The sequence below is a fragment of the Monodelphis domestica genome, chromosome 7 (assembly GCF_027887165.1).
Source record: "Monodelphis domestica isolate mMonDom1 chromosome 7, mMonDom1.pri, whole genome shotgun sequence".
NCBI lineage: Eukaryota > Metazoa > Chordata > Mammalia > Didelphimorphia > Didelphidae > Monodelphis > Monodelphis domestica.
The window spans coordinates 3,327,356-3,342,874 of record NC_077233.1 but is presented as its reverse complement, the minus strand read 5'-3'; the positions used below and the strand labels follow the sequence as shown (position 1 = coordinate 3,342,874).

Below are 15,519 nucleotides of genomic sequence, written 5' to 3'. Positions count from 1 at the left end.
GGACTTCTTTCTGGGAAGCTGTCACACAAAAACCCCAATCAGCAGTTTTCTGGAGAGGACTTAGAGGGTCCCGAAGCCCCCAGAAAACCTAGATCCCAGGCCCACTTCTACCATCCTGCCTCTGAAACCCTGGGCAAGCCACGGAGCCAGTCCTGGCCCCTGGCGCCTCCATGATGGACCGGGAGGTCCTGTGCTGCCTCAGGGGATGGCGCTCCATCCCCATAAAGTCATCAATTCCCCCAATGCCATTGATGGGATCAACAGGGTGATGGCCCAGATTGACCTCAGCCCATCTCTGCGGAGCCTCTTCCTTCTCCCCAGTTGCCAGGCCTGCTCTGAGGCCTCAGTTACTCCTGTGGACAATCCTGTGGACAGAGAATAAGAGGAATGACTCCCGTTTCCATGACCTGTAAGGCTCATAGCTAACCTGGATCACCTGTGTTAGGTCCACTTTAGAGGGCCTTTTCAGCCGTCAACCTGTTTTCTGATGGTCCCTGAGAACACACAAACCTCCACTGATGGGGAGCTCACTACCACCCAAGCAAACAGTCTCCTCTCATGAGGATCCCAGGAGATCATCTAAAAAAATGCTCTGAAAAGCCTTAAAGCACCCACTAAATGTAGCTTGGTTACTTAGCACTACCGTTATTATTTCTCTACATAAGCTCTAATTGTCAAGTTTTCCTTTAGAAAGGGCTAAAGTTCACCTTTCTGAAAGCCCCAGAGCCTGTGGGTTTTGAGTGACTCAGACATCACATAGTGAGTACCCTGAGATCCGCAGCTCCTTGTTTTGGCCTCTCCAGAGCCCAGCATGGCCCAGTGAAAGGAGCTGAGGATTAGGAGTGAGCAGTCCAGAGTTCAGAACCCAACCCCAATGCCTCTGGCTTGGGGAATTTGGACAGTGTCTAAGCTTGGCAGGGCCTCCCTTTCCTCCTCTGAAAAGTGAAGAGGTTGGACTTGGGTTACCTTGAATGTCTCTCCCAACTCTAAATTCAGGGTCTGGTGGGGCTGGGAGTCTGATTCCTCTGATAACCTTTCTGGCGGCCATTTGAAGGCTACTCGGCCATCTCTGAGCTAGCCAGAATCTTGACTATCTGGACGTCTCCCATCTTCTGGAGAAGAATGAAGCCCATGAGGAGCAGCAGGAAGACCAGGACCTCCATCTTCTGGAGAAGAATGAAGCCCATGAGGAGCAGCAGGAAGACCAAGACCTCCATCTTCTGGGAAGAATGAAGCCCATGAGGAGCAGCAGGAAGACCAGAGACTCCATCTTCTGGAGAAGAATGAAGCCCATGAGGAGCAGCAGGAAGACCAGGGCCTCCATCTACTGGAGAAGAATGAAGCCCATGAGGAGCAGCAGGAAGACCAGGGCCTCCATCTACTGGAGAAGAATGAAGCCCATGAGGAGCAGCAGGAAGACCAGGGCCTCCATCTACTGGAGAAGAATGAAGCCCATGAGGAGCAGCAGGAAGACCAGGACCTCCTGTCTCGAGTCTTCTCTTCTGACGTTATATTTTTGTTGTTTAACATAGACTGTTTACATCGTGACTCTTATGAATATTAGGCTAAGACAAAGCTTCTCCACCTTTCATTTGGCCTTTGGAAGGGTTCCCCGATTTCTCCCAGGAGATAGACTGTCCGGGGCGGGTCTTCCCAGGATGTCCGTGTCTCATTTTATAATGGCAGTCCAAGGAGTCCGCTCACAGATATTCTCTTTCTGGTGCCTTATCTTTCTGTATAACTAGGTTCTCCCCTTCCTAGGAGGCCCAGAATAGTGTTCATTTGGGTGGCCCGAGGTGCCTCTTCTATAACAGTGGGGGGCGTTCTGGGCCTTAAAAAATGACCACAAGGCCAGGCCCCCCCACCGGAGCAAGCGTCTGCACCTTTGGCTGGGCTGCGCCTCAGACATCTGGCACGAGGCAGCCTGGCCAGTGCCCCTGCCTGGTGCCATGACCGCTGAGATGGCAGCTCCTCCTCCTTCCGTGATGAGGAATCATGGTGGTGCTTAGGAAGGTATCCATGGGGGAGCCAACTGTGCTTCCTGGCCTTGAAGGGACTTCAGAGCTCCCTGGGGAGACATGCCAGGCTCTCTCCTTCCCCAATCCGGCTGCTGCCAGGCAAAGCCTCCACTTCTGATGCCAGTGTCGTTGCTTCCTGTATTTCTCCAAAGGCACAGTCACGGGATGTAGCCCAACCTGTGGCACGCATGCCACAGTGGACAGGCCTACATCAGCCCGGCTGGACCTTAGAGCCAGGAGCAAGAGTGACCGGTACCCAGGCCCGGGGGCCACCCAGGGCGGCTCCGTGATCCCAAAGCACCAAATCTTATGGCATTGAGGCAGCGCCAGGAGGAGCATGTGAGAGGAAGGAAGAGAGCGGCTCCAGGCCGGCTGGGAGGGGCCGCAGCTGTTGGAGCAGTTCTAGTAAGTCATCGCGTGGAGTAGGTGCCGGCAGCCGTCTCCGGCTCTTCACCCTTTGGTTCTCCACCTCGCTGGCCTCCTGGGGCGCCCCCAGCCTTCCCTTTTCTTCCTTCCTCAGAAGCATCTTTGGGCCACAGCCCTGGGCCTGTCCTGGGCTCCTGCCAGAGGCCTCTCTCTGGGCCAGGCAAGGCTTTCCTTCTACCCAGCCCCAGAGCCGTCTTCGGGACAGCCCGACGGAGCCCACACTTGGGTAGTCGTGAATCTCAGGGAAATCAGCCCAGCTGGCTCTGGGCACAGGGAGAGGAGGTGGCGGGGGGCAGCCTGACTCCAAACGGGCGTTCTTGTCTCTCCCCGTCTCCTTCTCTGTCTCTGTCTCTGTCTCTGCCTCCTCATCTCTGCCTCTGTCTCTCTGTCTCTCCATCTCTGTCTTGATCTCTCTGTCTCCCCATCTCTGTCTCCCCGTCTCTGTCTCTGTCTCTCTGTCTCCCCATCTCTGTCTCCCCGTCTCTGTCTCTGTCTCTCTGTCTCCCCATCTCTGTTTCCCCGTCTCTGTCTCTGTCTCTCTGTCTCCCCATCTCTGTCTCCCCGTCTCTGTCTCTGTCTCCCCATCTCTGTCTCTGCCTCCTCATCTCTGCCTCTGTCTCTGTCTCCCCATCTCTGTCTCTGTCTCTCTGTCTCCCTATCTCTGTCTCTGCCTCTGTCTCTGTCTCCCCATCTCTGTCTCTGTCTCTCTGTCTCCCCATCTCTGTCTCTGTCTCTCCATCTCTGTCTCAATCTCTCTGTCTCCCCATCTCTGTCTCTGTCTCTCCATCTCTGTCTCAATCTCTCTGTCTCCCCATCTCTGTCTCTGTCTCTGTCTCTCTGTCTCCCCATCTCTGTCTCTGTCTCTCTGTCTCCCCATCTCTGTCTCCCCGTCTCTGTCTCTGTCTCTCTGTCTCCCTATCTCTGTCTCTGCCTCTGTCTCTGTCTCCCCATCTCTGTCTCTGTCTCTGTCTCTGTCTCTCTGTCTCCCCATCTCTGTCTCTGTCTCTGTCTCCCCATCTCTGTCTCCCCATCTCTGTCTCTGTCTCTGTCTCTCTGTCTCCCCATCTCTGTCTCTGTCTCTCTGTCTCCCCATCTCTGTCTCCCTGTCTCTGTCTCTCTGTCTCCCTATCTCTGTCTCTGTCTCTGTCTCTGTCTCTCTGTCTCCCCATCTCTGTCTCTGTCTCTCTGTCTCCCCATCTCTGTCTCCCCGTCTCTGTCTCTGTCTCTCTGTCTCCCTATCTCTGTCTCTGCCTCTGTCTCTGTCTCCCCATCTCTGTCTCTGTCTCTGTCTCTCTGTCTCCCCATCTCTGCCTCTGTCTCTCTGTCTCCCCATCTCTGTCTCTGTCTCTCTGTCTCCCCATCTCTGTCTCCCCATCTCTGTCTCTGTCTCTGTCTCTGTCTCTCTGTCTCCCCATCTCTGTCTCTGTCTCTCTGTCTCCCCATCTCTGTCTCCCTGTCTCTGTCTCTCTGTCTCCCTATCTCTGTCTCTGCCTCTGTCTCTGTCTCCCCATCTCTGTCTCTGTCTCTCCATCTCTGTCTCGATCTCTCTGTCTCCCCATCTCTGTCTCCCCATCTCTGTCTCTGTCTCTCTGTCTCCCCATCTCTGTCTCCCCATCTCTGTCTCCCCGTCTCTGTCTCTGTCTCTCTGTCTCCCCATCTCTGTCTCTGTCTCTGTCTCCCCATCTCTGTCTCCCCATCTCTGCCTGTCTCCTCACCCTCCTCATTTCCTCCAGTGCCGGGTGGCTGGCAGCTCTGTGAAGTCAGGGCCGATCTGGGCGTCTTGGCATCCTGGAGCTACTCAGGCCTGAAGAGACCCCTCAGAGGAGGGGCAGGTTCTGAGCGTTGCTCCATTATGGGACACTAATGGGGGCGGTCCGGATCCAATTGAGCTAGATTAGAAACAGGGACTTCAGAGCCCGGCCTGGCCTGGGGATGGCGGTTCTGGGTTCAGATTGGCCCATTGCCGCGCTGCCTACTCTAGGGTTAGGGTACGGGAAGTAGTGAGGAGCAGCAGCTGGAGAGGGTTTCAGGGAGCCCCTCCCAGAGAAGGAGGTCGAGGAGAGATTTCCGGGGTTGGCTGCCTCTGTGCTCCATAGCCGAGGGCCTTGTTTGTGGGAGGAGGTCATGTGGGCGGCTCATCCCTCCTTAGCTGACACCCTCCAAGGGTGGGGGAGGGGCCGCCCACGTGCTTTCCCAGCAGCCTCCAGGGCCCCCCCCCCACCTTTAGTTCCCTCCTGGAGGTAAAGAGCACAGGATGGATGAGGCTCATTTCCACACCGATTACGGAAGTTAGCCTGTGGTGCCGCTGGGCTGCCAACATATACTGATGCGGGAGCCCCAATGGCTGAGCCTCGGCGACCACGAGGCGGACAGGCGCTGGGCCGGCTTGCGGAGGAGTCCAAGAGAGGGTCCTGGTCTCTGGGCTGGGAGGTGGGGCTGCAGGCAGGGCTCCCTGGGAAGAAATGGGGGCGTGGCTTGCGCCTCCCTCTGCCGGTCCTGGCGCTGGAGCCACACATTGTTTTCGGCGCCGCCACCTTCCATTTGGCCTCGTCAGTCCGAGGGAGGGAGGCCGGGCCGGGCCGTGTGAGCCCTCCATCCGGAGCTGCCCTCAGCATTTCTTCTCCCCAAACTCAGCCGGGCGCTTCTGCCTTGGCTTTCCGCTCCTCCCGGCCGGGGGAAGGAGCTGCCTTGCGGGGCTCTGTCTGGCCGCAGCCCCCTCCCTGACCCCTGTCCTTGCCTCCCCCAGATCGTCCTGGAGAACAGCAGCCGCGAAGACAAGCACGAGTGCCCGTTCGGCCGCAGCAGCATCGAGCTGACCAAGATGCTCTGCGAGATCCTCAAAGTGGGGGAGTTACGTAAGTGGTGGGTCCAGCCTGCCGGCCCCCCTGAGCTTCTTGGGGGGCCCTTGTCCTCCCGGGGTGCCCCTCCTGGGAGCTGGAGGGAAAGAGGGCGCCGGGCTCCCGGGCAAGCCCAGAGAAGGGCCTCCTAAGCCTGCTCGTGGGAGAATGAATGGGGATGGGCGGCCTCGTGTGGGGCTCGTCATGGTCTGAAGCGCCGCTTGGTCGCCGTGGGTCGGTTTCGCATCTGTCTCCCTCCTGACCTGAAGGCCTCGAGCTTCCACGGAATCTAGAATCGCTCTAGAATCCCGAGCCTGAGAGCGGGTCGTGTGAAGCGCAGCCTTGGGGATGAGAACCAAAGGAAAGTCCCCTCCACACTGGGATGGCTTTCCACGCCCTTCCCAAGCTCCAGTACTGTCTGTGAGAGTCCTCAGGGCCACTGGAGATGGTTGAGCAGGGAAGTGGTCAGCTCTGGGTTCGAGGAGATTCACTGGGGCCAGGCCCGGGAGGAGGGGTGGGAGAGAGGGGAGGATCGAAGCTGGGGGGCCAGCAGAAGGCTGCTCTGGCGTAGCCCCATGTCTGTCCATCCCCCCCCCCCCCATGCTGCTTTAACCGGTGCCCACCCCGTGCCAGATGCTGATCCGGGCTGCCCCGTCCTGGGCCTGGGGGTGGCTTTTCCTCCATCTTTGCGGCCCTCTGTCTGACACTGGGCACAACGGGCTGTAGTCCAGGCAGGGAAGCCCCACTCGCCCTCTGTGAGAACGCCTCGACTTCCCTTCTGTCTTCCTGGGCTGCCAGGAACACCTCGGCTGGCCTCTGGGCCCAGCCAGTTGGCATGCGCGGCCGCCATGCAGGGACTCTGGAGAAGCCCTTCGGGCTGAGCTCCGGAGGGCGCCCTGAAGTGTGTCCTGAGGAGGCGGAGCTCCCTCTTCGCTCTTGTTCTTGTCCGGGATCTGCCTCTCTCGAAACAGCTCCTGCTTTGGCCTTGGCGGCTGGGGATGCCCAGAGCAGGCTGATCCCTCTCCTTGCGAGCGACTTCAGTGCGAATCCTCCCCTGGCACAGTGCCCCAGACCACCCTGCAGGCCTGGGAAGGGTCCCCAGGAACACGACCCGCAGCCAGGAGGGGCTGCGATGGGGGTGCTCTGGGGGGCCAGACCCCGAGCCCGCCCTCTCCTGGGACCCCAGAATCAGCCCCGGGCCATGGCCAGTGAGGCTGTAAACTAATGAGTTTGTGTGTGGTGCCCTGGGGGACATTTAGCTCCTGACTTGAACTCGGGCATCGCCTTGTGCTGGCCTGGATAGGACTTGGCCAGAGGGAATCAGGGGCCAGAATCCAGAGCCCGTCTCCCTGGTGCCTTGGGGTGAGGCGCAGGAGCGGACCGGGGCCTCTGAGGTCCTTCCAGCTCCAGAACAAAGATGGGCCAAGTGCCCTTTGTTTGTAGAGCTTTGGGGGGTCTCTGGGGCTCATTCATTCTCATGCTACTTCTGGAGACACTCGGCTCCACACTCCCTTGGCAGTGTGCAGGGTGGTTGGGCCCTGGGTTCAGATCCTGTAAGCTCAGAATAGTGACATCTTTTCATTTTGGGGCTCACTGGACACTGGAGCTTCCTCCCACTCTTCAGCCTTCCCTCTTTCACTGTGCCAGTGGTCAGAGCAGGACAGACTCGGGCTCAGCCGGCGCTCTGTGGCAAGTGTCTTGTGCCCAATTCTGAGAGAGCCTCTGCCCCCTCGGTCGCCCCTCTTAAGGCATGATGGGCTCCCATCTGCTCAGATGGCAGACAAGCGTCAGCCTGGCCCACAGTTCTGCTCAGACAAGGGTCGGGGCTCTGTCTTCCCAGAGGAACGTATTTTTTTTTGCATTTCTTTTTTAATTAAGTTTATTTACTTATTTGTTCTTCCATGATTCATGTTCTTTCCCTCCCCTCTTCCAATTCCACTGGGTTCTACATGTGTTGTTGATCCAGACCTATTTCCATGGCATTCGTATTTGCAGTAGAGCAACCATTTAGTCCCAAACCCCCATCCCATCCCCATGGAACCATGTTCTTCTGTGCTTCCGCTCCCCCTGGTTCTTCCTTGGGATGTGGAGAGTTTCTCCCAAGTCCCTCGGGGTTGTCCTGGCAAGTTGCCTTGCTGCTCTCAGAGAAGTCTGCAACGCTCAAGGGTGCCACTGAGTGTCTGGTGCAGCCTCGGTTTCTCGCCCTGTAAACCACACGATGACCTCTAGGGCTGGTCCGGCACATGCCCTGCTTTCCTGCCCGTGGGCACACGGCCTCTCCTCCTGGCAAGCCCGGCTCAGCTTCCGCGCTTCACTCTTGGACACAAACAAATTGCAGCTGCGCCCTGGGCGGGCACCCACCAATGTGTGAATCATGGCTTTTATTGTGTCTTCCCAAGAAGCTATTTTGGGACTCATAATTGCCTATTTCTGTGCCATTCATGGAATGAGCGAAGGCAGTGACGGGCCTTCGTCCATGGGATGGTGTCAGGCTGTTGTGCCCGGGAGTCTCGTGCAGGCCTGGCCTCAATGGGGTCTTCACATGTGTGCACTGATTGGTGCTACTCTTGCACAGCTTTGCCCTTCCACAGCACAGCCGTGCCTGATGTGTGCTCCCCACAGGGTGTGTGAGGATAATTTTAGCTTTGTGACTTGAAATCTAGATTTAAATGGTCGCCAAATAAAATTCCCCAAGTCAGTCTGGAAATTATGGAGATTTTAATATAGAGAGAAGGAATTAAGGAAAGGAGAGAGAGAGAGAATTAATTTAAACTGCTCTGACTCAGGCTGAGCCAGGAAGTAGTTAAAAGCCTTGGCCAAAGTGACCTCCCTGAGCCTAAGGGTAAGGGAGTCAGTCTTATCACTCACCAGAAGACTGTCTTCAAGCTGGGTTCCAGTCTTCCACTGAACTCAGTCTCCTGAACTGAGTTCAGAATATCCTCTCTGAACTGAATTGCCTCAACTGACTTTTTACCCCTTCCTTTTAAAGACAATTTTCTCTTATGTCACCTCCCCTAAATTTTCACGTCTACCACTCACAGTAGATGCTTTTTTCCAGGACTGCCCATTCTTAGTTCTCACCACTCTTTAGTTCTCACCTTCTCTGGTTAGATCTTCTGAGTACTTCACACTTCTTTGTTAAGCTTGCCTTTTGTCAAGAGTTACTTGACCTTTTTGTGATTAATTTAACCTTTACAGGTACTTAACACCTTTTTGTATTCGATCTAAAAATAGACCTAGCTTAAGGTTCTAGCTTCACTATAAGGTATGAGTTCAGTACCTTCGTTGTTCAATCAGGAGTTTACAACTTTATCTTCCCCTAAAGTATGTCTAAGTAGGGTGGAGTAATGTAAAGTTCCCAATATGTTCCTGATTCTTGTTAGACCAAGTTTCTCCATTGTTACAATGAGGAAATAGCTAATCAAAATCTAATAAAGTGCAGTCTGAGTAGTATTTAAGATTCACAGGTGCCCGGGCAGATGCCAGCCATTGACCTTGGGCCGTCCCAGCCCCAGGTTCCCTCCCCAGAGGTCTCGGGCTCTGACAGCCCTGGCTCTCCTAGAACACGGCCCTCTGGGAGTGCGCTCTCCCCCCCTTCCATGGAGGAGAGGCTGCGCGAGCATGGGTAGGAGTGGGAGGGGAGGAGGCTGCCACCAGGGCCCAGCCATGAATCCCTGGGCTTGGGGCGTCCCTCCCTGGCACAGTTAGTGCTTTTCTTCTATGGCTATTGGGAGAAGGACTTGGGCATAGCCGCTCTTCCCCCGTCCCGGCCTTCCTCGGGCTCCCGGGCCATGGTGCACTGAAGCCCTTTGCAGACCTTCCCAGGGCTGCCCGCAGACAGCAGACAAAAAGTCTGCTGAAGCCCATGAGGGATTTAGGGTTGGGAAGCGTGTTGGGGGAGGGGGTGCCCCCCCTTCTCTCCGGAAGCAGAGGGGGTCATTTCAGATGCCCACCGACTGCCAGGAAGGCCTTTCCTCCAAGCTGATCCCCAACAGGAATAGGGAAGCAGGCTTGGGTCTTGGATTCAGATCCTGCTTCCACCACTTACTGCCTGTGTGCCTCCGGGCGAGTCATTTTGCCTCTCCCTCATCATCTATAAAGGGAGGAGACCGAACCGGGTGCCCTTCTCCGTCCTCCCGGCTCAGCTTGCTTGTTGGCCTCTGAGGCCAGCCAGGTGCTCTCAGAGTGGCTCTTCCCCCGGAGACCACCCGACCCGCAAATCCCGGCTGGTTTCTTTGGGGAGGAATCTAGGTCTTGGGGCGTTGCTGTGGCAGTGGTGGGTCTCGTGCAGAGGTCCGTCCCCCCGCTGTGTTTCACTTGGAATTCATTTGCTTTCATGAGGGAGGTGACCGGCAGATGGTCAGCCGGAAGGCTGGGTTTGGCCAGGGTCGGACACTGGCCCCACGGCTGAGCTCCTCCGTCTTCTCGTGACGAGGAGCCAGTTGTTGGGGCCTGTCCGGCTCTTGGGACCCTGCTGGAGTTTCCTTGGCAGATACGGCAGTGGTTGGCCGTTTCCTTCCCCGGACCATTGCACAGAGGAGGAAACTGAGGCACACAGGAGGAGTGACTGGTCCTGGGATCGCCCCAGGAAGTGTCTGAGGTCCGGTCTGAGCTCACGCCCGCCGGCCCTGGGTTCCACCCAGCCCGCTCTGTGATTTTGTGGCGAATAATGAGGAAAGACAGACGTCGCGCAGGGCTCTGAAGGGATGCCGGGACCGGTGCGAGGCCGGCCTGGCCCTGGATCGCCCCTTTGGTACCCCAAGGCCGGCCCTCTGGCCATCACTCCGTCCCTGGGTTCCGTGTGAGTTGTTGGAGTTGGGGCTCTCCCTCAGGAAGCCGCTCCCAGCCTGCTGGGCTCGGGGCGCGCTTGGCCAGGCCGCGTGCCCTCTCTTGGTCTCCGGTCCCATGTAGAAGGAAGGCTCTGGGCCAGACCTCGGAGGGAGCCCAAAGCTCCCCCTCCCTGGCCTCAGTTTCCTTGCCTGTAAAACGAAGAGGTTGCACGCATGCGCCTTTGGAGTCCCCTCTGGCTCTGCGATCCCTCCAGCGCGCTTTCCGGGCCCAGGGAGAAATCCGCGTTGAGCCCCGAAGCATCGGGCAGCCCCCCGGGACTGCCTGAGGTCACGGCTGGACCCCTCCCTTCTCCCCAGGGCCGTCCGTGCAAGCCTGTCTGAGAAGGAACCAGCTGCGCCTCGCTGTGCCGAAGCTGGTGCCGCTTCTGGGGCTTCAGGCTGAGCCAGACTCGCGGGAGGCCGAGAGGAGGCACCCCGACAGGCCAGGAGCTCCTGTCTCAGCCTCTGGAGACTCCCTGGGGATTGCCGTCGTGTTCCACTGATGGATGATCAGCGGCCGCCGCGCCTGGAGCCCGCTGATGACCGACTGGGTGCCAGCCGAGGAGCCCTGCGGGGGGAGGGCCAGCCGAGGAGCCCTGCGGGGGGAGGACCAGCCGAGGAGCCCTGCGGGGGGAGGGCCAGCCGAGGAGCCCTGCGGGGGGAGGGCCAGCCGAGGAGCCCTGCGGGGGGAGGGCCAGCCGAGGAGCCCTGCGGGGGGAGGGCCAGCCGAGGAGCCCTGCGGGGGGAGGACACCCCCCCCCCCCGGCAGCGGGGCGTCTGCTTAAATCCGCTCTGATGTCGGTGACGGAGAAGGGCTTCCCCTCGCCACGAGTCCAGGGAATGAGCCCAGAGACGTGCCTGTCTCAGCCCTTTGGGGTAAGGGAGGCACCCCGGACACCCACGGCGTCCAGCCCAGAGCCACCAAGCTCCGGAGCCCGCTGGACCTGCCGCCCAGGACGGCAGAGCTCAGATCCCTTTTGGGCCGTGTCCACGCTGGGCAGGAGGCAGAACCCTCACCGCCTCAGTCTCCCCATCTGCCAAGTAGGGATCGTGATGGCTATTGTGAGCATCGAATGATATTTGTAAAGTGTTTACAAATTGTTGTGATGGGGCAGGAGAGGCCCTCCAGGGAGCCAGACACGGCCATCCCAGACGGCCCAGAGCCGCCCTTCTCGGTCCGGGCACCATCGGCGACCCCACTGGGAAAGCCGTCACGGCGCTCGCCCAGACGCCCGCGCTCGCCGGCCGGCAGAGGCTCAGCCCCCTCGTCCTGGTTACCGGCCGGCGCTGCCGCCTTCCTGGCCCGCGGATTGCTCTCCCTGCCTCCTCTGTGCCCTTCCTCCCGGGCATGGTGGTAGAAGCCCTGGAATGGAGAGCTCTGTAGAAATGGCCTCCGCCGGCAGACAGAAAGCTCCCTGCGGGCAGGGTCTGGCTCGTGCTTCCTCTCGGCATCCCCCTGCCTGGCCCAGGTGAGTGTCCGTGAAGTGCTCGTTTGGTTTGGACCCTGATGCGAGTCTCTGTGAGTCGGCGGACGGCGCTGGAGCGAGCTCAGAGATCCATCTGGCTTTGGAGGGTTCCGTTGCCCACAGAAAGGCAGCCAGGCTGGGATTCGGCTCTCTGGGGCAGGCTAGTTCCTGCGAAACAGTGGCTTCCTGGATGGCTGCTACTTCCGTGGCCTTCCTTGTGTGGTGGCGTGTTTTTAAGGGCCGGCATGGGGGGAGCTTCTAAGGGCTTAGCCTTCCCCGGGCGGCCTTCTCACGGGGGTCTCCTAAAGAGATGCCTCCCACGTCCTTGTTCACCGGCAAGCTGATCCCAGAGCCTGAGGAGGTGCCCGCTCCAGAGGGGAAGCCTCTTGGCTAACATAGTGGAGAGCAGAGGGCTGCCCCCTCCCAGCCTCTGCATGAGCCCCTTGAAAGAATCCCCTAAAGGACGCTGTCTCCATAGCTCGGGTCTTCGTCTTGGCTGCACGTAGACAGGTGGAGGAGGTGGAGATCCTGACTCCCTTTCCCAGGGTTGAGGTAAATGGGCTTGGAGCCAAGGCTGGCCTCCTGGATCGTTTGAGCTTCCCATTCGTCCATCCATCCGTCTATCCGTCTATCCATCTGTCCATCCATCCGTCTATCCATCCATCCCTCTATCCATCCATCCGTCTATCCATCTGTCTGCTCATCCGTCCATCCACCCATCCATCCATCTGTCTATCCATCTGTCCACCCATCCATCCATCCTCAGGGGCTCTCAGCCAGGATCCTGCAGGCTGGGGAGTGCCAGGCAAGCCCAGGAGTCTGTGCGAAGGCGCCGTTCTCCCCCCGAGGAGTGCTGGGGGGGCACACGGGCTTTATTTGGACTCGGTTGCTTGTGGCCTCATCTCCAGGAGAGATTGTCAAACAGCTCCTGCTGAAATCTGCCTTTGCCGTGGGCTTCCTTGATGAAGAGAAGCATTTCCTTGGGCTACAAGCCACGTTAATTTTTATAACTTAATTTCCGTGGGCCAGGAGGCCCAGAGCTCTTGTTGCTATGGGAACGACAGCTGAATTTCCTGGCTTTTCTGCATTGACTCTGGGAACAATAATGCTCAAGTAAGAGAGACATTTCTTCCTCTCCTCATTTCACTTCCTTCTCTCCTTTTCCACAAATATTGTTAGATGTGAGCACCGGCAGCCACAGATTTCTTGGGCGTTTTTCTGGTTGGTGGGACAGCTAGGTTAAGGGACTTGTTTCCCTTCCGGAGGGTCCTCCAGCACCTGAGTACTAGCTGCATATCGACCCAGAAGAGATCTTAGATGGCATAGACGAGACCTTGGTCCCTTAATGTGTATCGGCTGCCAGAGCTGTACCTACCCTTCTGTGCCAGGGGCAAAGAAGATTCATTGAGGGTTAGGGAGACTTCAGAGAAAGGCCTTGGCCCCACACTTGAGGGGGAGATGGGAAGGGAGAAGGAGAGAACCTGGCCCCTTTGAGGCCACATTTTAGTGGAAGGGTCACCCAGGAAGACTGAGCCCAGCAAGAGCTCCCAGAGATGCATTCTCTTCTAACTAGATGCAAATTTAGTTGTTTCTACCACCCGGAGTACAAGGGCTGTCTTTGCCCTTTAAATTCCAGCACCCCAAGACCAAGCCTTGACTGCCTCACCCTAGTTAGGGCTGATCAGAACCCTCCCAGCTGCCCTTCAGGCAGAGGGACCTGTCAGGTCAGATCTTCCCTGTACCTGTACTTGCCCAGATCTGCATATTCATGGATAATTGTAAAGCATTATGTAAATTATACATGTAGCGAATGTGTTATCCAATCAAATGGTCTTTAGGGCTAATTGCAGCCTGCCACTGTGTCCACTAAGGAGCTGCCTGTGGAATGGGAAACATCCCCAAGGTGCCTCCTTTTTCTTTTCAATTCTTCATTTCTTTGGGTTGGGCCCCTGGAGGATGTCTGATTATTTGGGTTGTGAAGGGAAAATGGAAAACTGCTCCCGGGCAGCCTTCCTGGACTGCTTTGGCTCCCCCAGAGTCGCCCCTCCAGATGAGGAGGTCTCTGGTGAGTCCATCTGTTCTCTGTGGAACAGAAACCCGGGCAGCCACTGTTCCCCTCTTGTCTGGAGCTCCGTGGGCCTCCTTCCTGCCGGAGGCATCTCTGTAAGGGATGAGGGACTCCTTGATTCCGCCCCATTCACGTGCCATTGGACCCTCAGTGGCCTCCGTTGGGCCCCCAGGGCCATCCGTCCTGTCCCCTGGCCTCGTCCCTACCAGATGATGAGCTCCAGGAGAGCTCCAGGGCCTGCATCTCCCTTTGTGAGGGCTCAAAGAACACGTGTGGGATTTAGGAAGGGAGGAAGGAGGGAGGGAGGAAGGAAGGAAGGAAGGAAGGAAGGAAGAAAGGAAGGAAGGAAGGAAGGAAGGAGGACGCTGCTGATGAGATGAGTCCAGAGAGGCCCCCCAGGAACCCTCAGTCCGTGCTCGGAGAGCTGCGTCCAGGCCAGGAGCACCTGGGTTCAACCGTCCAGGCCATGGGCTCTGGCCATGGCCCGAGAGCATGAAGAGCGGCTGAGAAGGTGGCTGACGGACCACAAAGGGCTGGTTTGGGAAGCAGCTTCTCTGCACCAGGCACCGGGGACTGAGAGAGGCAAAAGGCAGTGCCTGCCCCCAAGGAGCTGCCAGTCTGGTGGGGAGCCGACAAGCTGTGGCTCATGGGCTTCTCCAGAGCCCTGCCTCTGGCCCCAGAGGGAAGAGGCCAGCACGAGTCCTTCCCTTGTGCTCCCTCCCAGCGAGGCACACTTGGGCCCCAAGGAAGTCTGTGGAAGCCGCCGTGCTCGTCTTCCTCCCTTGTGGGAAGGCTGCCTCTCTAAATATCTCTGGGTGTTAAGCAGTGGGTGCCAGACCAGCTGGCTCGGGCAGTCTGTTGGCGGCCAAATCCCTGCCTCAGAATCGAGCCTTCCCTTCCCTGCCCACTCTGGCTCGAATGGAAAGGCCTGGGGGGATGGGCAGTGGGAGGGGGTCTCTCCTCCTCTTGGGCGCTTTGGCCACCAGAGCCCAGAAGGGAGTCTGAGTTGTGCCCTGCGCCTTTGCCCCGCAGACCTCCACGTCATCTCAGCCCGGCTCATAGAGGCCGCTTAGACCAGACTCCAGGAGAGCACATGTGGACAGAAACAGCGCCAGCCCCCCGGATTCTACACATCCCCCCGTTTATCCTTTGCTGACCTACTTAGAGGATCGGCACGTTCCCCGGGGCCCTGGCCTGCCTTCCACAGACTGGGGAGTGTGGACAAGGCTGACTCCCTCGGCTGCGGAACCGAACCGACCCTCCGTGGTCACCGCTGCAGCCTGACCCAGCCCAGGACCCAAAGGTGATCCGGGGGATGGAGAGGCCTTGTCCGAGGGGGGGCAGCGTGCCGTCAGAAGTCCTGCCATTCCGTTAGTGCCAACATGCCTCCACCTCCCACCCCAGGAAAAGAGGGGGCTGGGGCTGGGAAGTCTAATGGGCAGCTGGCCTGACTACCCCCAATTATCCTGCACTGCCTGGATTGGGGAGGGAGACCCCCGTCCGTTACTGCCTGAGCCCCAACACACACACACAGTCACTCACATATGCTCTCACACACTTACACGCACACTCACATACTTACACACACTCATTCTCTGTCTCTCTCTGTCTCTGTCTCTCTCTCTGTCTCTCTCTGTCTCTCTCTCTGTCTCTGTCTCTCTCCCTCCCTCTCTCTCTCTCTCTCTCTCTCTCTCTCTCTCTCTCTCTCTCTCTCTCTCCCTCTCTCTCCCTCTCTCTCTCTCTGTCTCTCTCTCTGTCTCTGTCTCTCTCCCTCCCTCTCTCTCTCTCTCTCTCTCTCTCTCTCTCTCTCTCTCTCTCTCCCTCTCTCTCTCTCTCTCTCTGTCTCTCTCTCTGTCTCTCTCTCTGTCTCTCTCT

The 15,519-nt window shown here is 58.0% G+C and overlaps 1 protein-coding gene across 1 annotated transcript in view; it reads left to right on the top strand.

The window, feature by feature from the left end:
- The window catches only part of ELMO1 (engulfment and cell motility 1), a 249,632-nt gene that overhangs the window by 111,681 nt on the left and 122,432 nt on the right, over positions 1–15,519 (top strand). Inside the window, 1 exon segment of the mRNA XM_056804107.1 lies at positions 5,191–5,299. Coding sequence (XP_056660085.1) covers positions 5,191–5,299 — 109 coding nt within the window.